This window comes from Mizuhopecten yessoensis, unplaced genomic scaffold, assembly GCF_002113885.1.
Source record: "Mizuhopecten yessoensis strain PY_sf001 unplaced genomic scaffold, ASM211388v2 scaffold10819, whole genome shotgun sequence".
Lineage (NCBI taxonomy): Eukaryota > Metazoa > Mollusca > Bivalvia > Pectinida > Pectinidae > Mizuhopecten > Mizuhopecten yessoensis.
In genome coordinates, this window is record NW_018408737.1 from 168994 (window position 1) to 178707 (window position 9714).

The window sequence follows — 9714 nt, forward strand, 5'->3', positions numbered from 1 at the left end:
CGATGTCTGATATGTCATTATAAATACACAAAAGTCGGAGCATTGTTTTTAACTGACTGGCTTGAACAACGGTAAGGTATAGCCACAGCAAAACATTCCGTACTCGGCTGTTTACACCAGAATCGCAAACAATAAACTAAAAACGAACAATCGGTTTTCAATGTTGGTTTATCGCACTGAAATATAATATATTTATATCTAGTCTTCATCGAAACACATCGATGTCTGATATGTCATTATAACTACACAAAAGTCGGAGCATTGTTTTTAACAGACCGGCTTGAAAAACGGTAAGGTATCGTCACAGGTAAACCGGTCTTTCTCACCAGATCTATTAATAGACTGACAGGCGCTCACTGTCGCTACAGCTGTCAGGCATGGTCGGTCAGTCGATCGGTGTACAGGTAAAGGTGACCGTTGTGCCTGGGGGGAAGTTTCAGCGAAAAGGGGAAGTTTCAGCGGAAAGGGGAAGTTTCAACGGAAAGGGCAAGTTTCAGCGGAAAGGGGAAGTTTCAACGGAAAGGGGAAGTTTCAGCGGACCAAGGGGAAATTTCACAGAAAAGGGGAAGTCCTACCGGGCATGGGGAAATCCTACCGGAATAGGGAAGTCCTACCGGGAAAGGGGAACTTTCATCGAAAATAGGGTAATTTCTACCCACATCGATGTCTGATATGTCATTATAACTACACAAAAGTCGGAGCATTGTTTTTAACAGACTGGCTTGAACAACGGTAAGGGATAGTCACAGCAAAACATTCCGTACTCAGCTGTTTACACAAGAATCGCAAACAATAAACTAGAAACGAACAATCGGTTTTCAATGTTGGTTAATCGCACTTAAATATAATATATTTATATCTAGTCTTCATCGAAACACATCGATGTCTGACATGTCATTATAAATACACAAAAGTCGGAGCATTGTTCTTAACTGACTGGCTTGAACAACTGTAAGGTATAGCCACAGCAAAACATTCCATACTCCGCTGTTTACACCAGAATCGCAAACAATAAACTAGAAACGAACAATCGGTTTTCAATGTTGGTTAATCGTACTTAAATATGATATATTTATATATAGTAATCATCGAAACACAGCGATGTCTGATATGTCATTATAACTACACAAAAGTCGGAGCATTGTTTTCAACTGACTGGCTTGAACAACGGTAAGGGATAGTCACAGCAAAACATTCCGTACTCAGCTGTTTACACAAGAATCGCAAATAATAAACGACATAAGAACAAACACTTTTCAATGTTGGTTAATCGCACGTAAATATGATATAGTTATATATATTAATCATCGAAACACAGCGATGTCTGATATGTCATTATAACTACACAAAAGTCGGAGCATTGTTTTCAACTGACTGGCTTGAACAACGGTAAGGTATCGTCACAGCAAATAATCCGTACACGGCTGTTTACAGAAGAATCGCAAATAATAAACGACATAAGAACAAACCCTTTTCAATGTTGGTTAATCGCACGTAAATATGATATAGTTATATATATTAATCATCGAAACACAGCGATGTCTGATATGTCATTATAAATATGCAAAAGTCGGAGCAATGTTTTTAACAGACCGGCTTGAACAACGGTAAGGTATAGTCACAGCAAAACATTCCGTACTCAGCTGTTTACACAAGAATCGCAAATAATAAACGACATCGATGTCTGATATGTCATTATAACTACACAAAAGTCGGAGCATTGTTTTCAACTGACTGGCTTGAACAACGGCAAGGTATAGCCCCAGCAAAAAATTCCGTACTCGGCTGTTTAAAACAAAATCGCAAACAATAAACTAAAAACGAACAATCAGTTTTCAATGTTGGTTTATCGCACTGGAATATAATATATTTATATCTAGTAATCATCGAAACACATCGATGTCTGACATGTCATTATAAATACACAAAATTCGGAGCATTGTTTTTAACTGACTGGCTTGAAAAACGGTAAGGTATCGTCACAGGTAAACCGGTCTTTCTCACCAGATCTATTAATAGACTGACAGGCGCTCACTGTCGCTACAGCTGTCAGGCATGGTCGGTCAGTCGATCGGTGTACAGGTAAAGGTGACCGTTGTGCCTGGGGGGAAGTTTCAGCGAAAAGGGGAAGTTTCAGCGGAAACGGGAAGTTTCAGCAGAAAGGGGAAGTTTCAGCGGACCAAGGGGAAATTTCACAGAAAAGGGGAAGTCCTACCGGGCATGGGGAAATCCTACCGGAATAGGGAAGTCCTACCGGGAAAGGGGAAGTTTCATCGAAAATAAGGTAATTTCTACCCCCTTTGCGAGGAAACTTCCCCAAAACTATTCCCTAGTGAAAGGCCATCTCAATATCGTTTTACTGTCAGTTTAAACAAGAAACATCAGAAAACATATGTCTGTTATTCCAAAACTATAAATACTGTTGAAGAAAATCTGGAAACATGAATGATCTTCCTTCGTTTTGCAGTATTGTTGAGCGTTTGTCAGCACTAGAGGAGGAAACTGGTCAGAAGAAAGATGGCGAAAGTTCTGACCTTGACCTTGAGAGTTTGATGATAACCAATACAGTGACGGACACAGAAATTGACACACTGGTCAGTGGTCTGGAAGAGGTCAATAAGGTCTTGTCCATTGCTCCCAGCATGATTGTAAGTTGAGTTTTTCTCTGACACTATCATCTACAATTATAGGTTCATTTTTCTCCTGTCCACTTTCCATATTCTGACAATCATTTTAAGGATCCTTGTACCACAGACAAAAACTTGCACTATGCATTGGAAACTGTTTTCCGGCATGACTATAACTATGTTTAATCATTTCTGAATAGAAATGGATAGCATGTGGAACTTTAATAAAAAAAAATGTTCTTGAAATACTCCAAAAAAATCAATGTAACTGAGCTAGTTCTTGATTTAAACCCTGAACCTGATCATTATACTGTCACTCCAACCAGCTGTTCTAGCTTGTCAACCATAGTGCCTCGGCAAAGTCAAGCTGCAGTAATATCTAAAATAAAATTAAGGGGGAGGTCACAGGTTACAGTATGTACCAAACCCTAGAGTAGAATTCTTTAACGTTTTGTGGCACAGAGTTCCTTAATACACTGGCTGTATAATAAATGAAATATAGTTTGTGATTTTCATACTGACATGTGATGATTTGATATACTTTAAGATATTTTGTATAAAATTGAATTTTGATATTCACTTGTAAAATGATGCAGAAAAAATAGGATGTTACTTGTTTCTAAGTGATTTTTTTTTTAGATTTGATAAACTACATGTACCTGATTCATTTTTGGCGGGAGATTTGAATCTCAACATTATATAGGACTGATTTTCAAAGGTTGAGTAATGATACAGCAAAATTAGGATAATCTGACCTTGAGGTCAAATGTAAAAATAATTTAAATGCTGGTTACAGGTATGGTTAGAATTTTACCTGTACACAACAGCTATGATTACATGATGCCAATATTATTATTTATGATGTATATGGTTAACAAATTCACCCCTGAAGACACGTTTTAACTCTTCCAATTCAAAGGTTCATTATGAAATTTCAAGGGTGAATGAGTAAATAGCAACACAATGTCTGTTGTGTACATCAGTGGCAACATTATAATTTGGGTGTGACTTTGTGAGACCTCCACCCACTTTCTGTTTACTTGTACATGTATAGAAATGTTCTGCTTCAGGGCCAGCCAGGACGTACCCTTCCGGGGAACACATTCGAAATAAAAACCAAACCAAATGACCCATATCCCAACTTGTATCACTTTGCCGCGGCCAGGTAATTATAAGACTGAAAACATGACTTTTAACCTGCAAGAAACCTTGAAGAATTATGACATACTGTTCACTCTCCTACAAGTTTATGTGTATTTATTTCACATTTAAATTGAGTTTACTTTGCTAAGATTTGGAGAGATGCATTTTAATGCTTTAGCGTAGGGCCATTGACTCTGACAGTCAAAACTGCCTATTGGAGCGGAAAATCACTCGTGCTTTATATTCACAATTAAGTAATGTATAACACAATTTACAGTGATTTAACTTTGTAAATTTGCATGAAAGTGTAACATGATTGTGTTCTTGTTTTATTTTAAGTGGTCTGATGGAAGCCCTTTTTGTATTGTTGTCTGTTCCCTCCACGGCTGGGCACCACCAATTATTTCCTGTGATAAACAAGCTCCTGAAGACTCTGGTCAAAACACAACATGGCCTGCAGTTTCTGTCGTGTCGACCAGACGTCATCAATGGTATCATACGCTCAGCTGCCACACAAGACAATGTAAGTTAAGTTTCATTAAATGTCATATTGCTAAATATCACATGTCTGTTACTATCATGTTTCTATCAATATCATGTTTCTGTTAATATCACATTGGCCAACAAACCATATATTGCCTCGTATATTCATATATGGGACGGCCCTTAATATCAGAACCATTTGTTAAGCCATATTTAAGTTCAATACAATTGTATGTGGGTACTTGCATATACTTGTACAGGGCTTTTATTGGGGGCGGGGGAGGGGTCTAAATTTCAGCCCCGATCAGTATGGAAAATAGTGTTTTTTATGGGTTTTTTTAAATACCTTCGAAAATCCCCAATTAAATTTTAGTTGTTTTTTTTTCATCTTGTGTTCAGATTAGTTGCAATATCTTATTCCTTTGAATGATACTGTGACTAAAAAAGTCAATTTCAATATAATGTGGAAATTCCCAATTTGGTTTACTCCAGCACAATTTTCCCAATCCTAAAGCCACAAACCCCATTCCAAAAACAGTGAGAGAAAAAAAGTTGTTGTTAAGTATCACGTTAAATACCCTGTTAAGTACCACGTTAAATACCACGTTAAGTACCACGTTAAATACCACGTTAAGTACCACAGTAAGTACCACGTTAAGTACGTTAAATACCACGTTAAGTACGTTAAATACCACGTTAAGTACGTTATTTTTTCCAAGTCATTTTATATCTATTAAAATTAAAGGAGATATTGAAAGTCAAGAAAACAAGAAACATACTGTCACACAAATTTTAGGGAGTTGAATATTCATTCTTATCTTTGTATTCTGTCAAAAAAAAACTTGCTAAAGCCTTATGATATGATTTCAATAATAAGAAAAGTCACATCAGAATATATCATATTGAATGTTCTATTTGTCAATATTAATGAAGTCTGTACTGTAATAAGATTCTGTTGTATATGCCAGGAATACAGCAGGGATGAACCGGTGGACGATAACCCACTACACAGACTAGGACTAGAGGTATTCCATGACCTGCTCGCTCTTCAGTTTATTGACCAGCTCCTTCAGTACCAGAGTAAAGGTCAGTAAAAGTCTTTCTCATCTGTGGTCAGTTTGACCTGTATAACACCATTAAGGTCAGTGTTCACTATTCCTGGTCACCAATGGTCAATCTGACATTTGTAACACTATATAAACATCAGTATTGTCCAGTCATGGTCACCAGCAGCAAGTTTGACCTTTGTAACTCTCATCAGGTTTAATATTGTCCAGTTGTGGTAATCATTGGTCAGTCAGATGTATGCCACACAATAATAAAGTATTATGAAAGGTCATCTGAACATAGAGTTGATCATGGTCAGGATGACATTTATTATAAAATGTAATGATTCTTTTGCAAATATTTTCTTGCAGTGTTTGTAATGTGATGAATCTTGAATTAATTTCCATTTCATGTGAGAGTGATGAAGAAATTAATTGTTGAAATTATTTATCTGACAAAGGTAAACCATTACTGCAAACAGATAAAAGAATGATTTAAGCATTTATTTTTAACAGATATGACTGAAATGGTGAAAATAAAATTCAAGCATTAATCACACTTGGATTTACATGTATTGTGGAGAAAATGAATAACAATAACACATTAATCTGATACAGAGGACAAGGAGATGGATGAGGTGGTGTCTATCGAGGCACTCCACAATCTGTACACAATGACCTTTACCCCGGTGGGACGAGAGGCAGTTGTTCATGTCCTTGGTCAGGACGATAACTTGACCGCCATTCTTCCCTTTGTGGAGCACACAGGTAAGCCTAAAAGTTACAGGTTAATATGATGAAAAAGAAATTAATAACACAATAGATTCAGTGTTATGAACTGGAAAAAAAGTAAAAGAAAAGAAAAAAAAAACATTTTTCAAAAGGTTCAATACAGTCAAACCTGTATTAAGAGACCACCTTTGGGAAGTCCAAAAACGGATACCAAAGGCAGTGGGTATGTGGACAGTGTCTGGCATCTCCTGTTTATTACTGTGTGTGGGTATATTTGTGTAGGGGTCGAGGAAAGAGATGCACGCCTTAAGAAGTCTATCTGTGCTGGGTACACACTCAACTTACTGTTGTTACTGACCCGACAGTCTAGTAACTGTTACATTTACCAACAGTTTGGACAGCGCCTCTTGGATATCGCAGACAAGGGTGAGTGTGAAATTCAGTATCAACCGACATTTTTGTTACATTACATTTCATGAACATCTTTGAATGTGTAAATTCTTGAATGCATGAAAGTAGAAGTGAAGTAAAATCTTGATATAAATACTGTGAGAAACCATACAAACACATGTTTCATATTTTATACAGAAGGTGAATTAAATTTGCTTGTGTATTGCTATTATACTTCAGAACTTTGATATGTGAAATTGATGTCCCATGTTTTTATGTAGTTCATGTGTATGTAATGCGTTTATGTATTTATTTATGTATGATTATTGTAATAATAATGTGATGTAACTATCATACACCAGACTGTAAATAGCCGTTAACAAGAACAAAAATGACAAAACCATTGTCAATAATTACTTAAAAACAAATAGTTTTTTATTTTTACGTGAAAATTCAAAAGCCATTTATTGTTGATTTCTTAACTGAAAACAAAAATAAATACTTTTCTGGTACCTGGTATTCAAAATGTGGTTTGTGACACAAATGAAAAAATTAACACTCAAACGTTTAGAAATGAATATAAAAAATAATTGTGTATGAGGAGATGTCCTGGTTGGATCATGGAACTGATTTGTTTATCACAGACTACAGCAGTAAACTGTTGGACCTGAACGAATGGCTGTCACCACTGAAGAGCATTACAAGTTATAATCACGAAGGAGTAGCATCAGCCATAATACAGCTCCGCCTCCACGCAGACAACCTCCAGAAAATCCCACGTCCCTTGGTGACAGTGGTACGAATACTACGGCACATGAGCATCGCCCCAGAGCGCAACTACCCCCATGGTTAGTCATCAGTCAGAGTGGATGGATTCTTATAGAGATGAGTCTTGTGAAATGTTTCTGGACACTTTATGTGTAAGATGTGGTGGGCCACACATCCGACTATGTGTGGTATTTAAAATAAATATAGTCTTAAAGATACCCATACCATTGCCTATTAATGTAACTATGAATTGGAAACTTTCTTGATGAGATGACAATAGGTTATATATCTTTTCTTCTTCATTTTAAAATCTGTTATCTATGTTCTGTTCACTCCTATTGTAAAAAAAACCCCAGTTTTTTCTGACTTTTTTTTCTGTTCCATTCAGATGAGCCAATGGAAATGAAGTACAAATACAGCCTGTTGGAGATGTACAGTGGGGACTGTCTCCACATATTTATCAACATTATACAGGTAAAACATCTGTCATAGCCACAAACAAGCCAAGTAGAAATGCTAAACATAGCACTGTAAATGTCGTGGTCTATTTTTTGACATGATCATTTTTATGATGACATGATATTTTTGTTTAAATAACTACAAGAAGGCAGTTTTTATTTATTAAAAAAACAAAAACTTACTGGATTTGAATTTCAGAATCCCCGTTAGCTTACTCTGTATGAGGTGTCTTTAAAAATATGTGATGGTACAGCGTCTGTCCTCATACGTACGTCCAGAGTAATTATATAATGGTCGTAGATTACCTGGGTTACAGGCTATTGACTCTGTTTCGTAAGATTTGTTTAATTTGTAGGTCCAAGGAGACGGTTGTTTTAAAATCTTCGAAAATCTTCTTCAAGCAAACCATAAGGTCTAGAGTAATCGTTTTTGGTTTGTAGCTTGTTGGGATGAAGGGCCAGCTTTTAATTTTTTTTGAACTGAATTTTTTGTCCTGCATTTCTTCCAGCTTATATTCAAGTTTCCAGGTGAAGAATACAGACTCTATACGAGACTTTTGTATTGATGCTCCGAGTCAAAATATAAATACAAGTATTAGTGACATTTATAGGCTTTATCAATGCCAAGAGAATTACAGGAGTATTAAGACAACATAGGTTATACGTGTTTAAACCTATTAGTAGTTGGAATCATACTAATTGTCCTGTAGCTTATTGGTGTGGATGAAGGGAGCAAGTCAAAGTTATACTTATATATGAGTGCTTTATAAAAATGAATAACAAACAGATTCTTTCAATCCACTTCACTAGCCATTCTCTCACCTGCTTGAACCACTCGATTTTCAAAGTAGAAATTAGAAATAGAAATAGTTTCAGTTACTTGTATTTCTCAAAAAACAATATTTTATCAGTAAAAAATGAAAATTCACCAAAGTTTATGTTAAAGATTTAAAATTAGTGAACTTCGTAGTGACATGCACAAGTGAACACTTCCTAATAACTTGATAGTGGAAGTTCTATTTAAACTAAAGTTGGTTCAGTTTCGAATGGACAATATGAGTATAATTCAATGATGTCATTTGACTCTCTCGTTAGCTTTCAGAAGCATTTTGTAATTGATTTGCTGAATGTGTTTTTGGAGGGAAAGCCAGACAATCCAGTAAAACCAAATTAAGTGAGAAAGCCTCTATCACAGACTCTGATTGAAATTTATGTCATGGATATTTTTTTATGAATGTTTAAATTTGTGTTATTAATATACATGTCTGAATGGACATAACATTTTAATTAATAAAAGCTAAAAGTATGTTTAAAGTTTTATTATATAGAATTATTTCCAATTTTAGAAAACCTGTGAGTTTCTGCTGCGGCCATGGCAACAGGGTTTTGTGCCTAGTTCTGACCAAATCTACTACCACATATCCGTCATAATACCTACGATGAACATGGTCCGAGCTATGCTAGCCAGTCTAATTCAGGCCAGAGGAGTGGAGGTATGTATTAGTTTTTGTCTCGCCTCCACGAAGTGGAAGCCAGACTTAGGTGTTGCTTTTCTGGCAACGGCGTCGACATCAAGGTTTTGCGTTAGTTAGTTAGTATCCCTGAAAGTATAAGTGCTAAACCAACCTAACTTGGACCATAGATGCATATGAGGTAGTGCATCTCTATCCATGCATCAAATGCTGGATGCAGCCTACCTTTCATGGTCCATTGACTTTGTCAGCATCTCCATCAACATTAAGTTTTTGCATTTAAGTTAGTTTCTCTGATATGTGCATTGATGGTCAAAGCGGGGCATAGGTGAGACATATTAATCCAAATGGCTTGTTTTCATATAATAATCATTTCCGCTTTGCTGTGATTGGCCAAAAATGTGCTCATAGGTTTTTAGGTCACCTGAGACAAAGTCTCAAGTGACCTATTGCGATCGCCTTTTGTCCGTCGTCGTCCGTCGTCGTCCGTCGTGCGTCCGTAAACAATTTACATTTTTGACTTCTTCTCCAAAACCCCTGAACCAATTTCAATGAAATTTTGCAGGGACCTTCCATGGACAAAGGTCAACAAAAA

General features: G+C 36.4%; 1 protein-coding gene across 1 annotated transcript in view; it reads left to right on the plus strand.

The window, feature by feature from the left end:
• LOC110462650 (protein virilizer homolog) overlaps positions 1-9714 on the plus strand; it is a 49814-nt gene that overhangs the window by 9401 nt on the left and 30699 nt on the right. Inside the window, exons 2-10 of the mRNA XM_021516713.1 lie at positions 2468-2648; positions 3698-3792; positions 4110-4293; positions 5222-5339; positions 5918-6067; positions 6314-6457; positions 7066-7269; positions 7578-7663; positions 8994-9140. Of these exons, the coding sequence (XP_021372388.1) occupies positions 2468-2648; positions 3698-3792; positions 4110-4293; positions 5222-5339; positions 5918-6067; positions 6314-6457; positions 7066-7269; positions 7578-7663; positions 8994-9140 (1309 nt within the window). The remainder of the gene's footprint in view (positions 1-2467; positions 2649-3697; positions 3793-4109; positions 4294-5221; positions 5340-5917; positions 6068-6313; positions 6458-7065; positions 7270-7577; positions 7664-8993; positions 9141-9714) is intronic.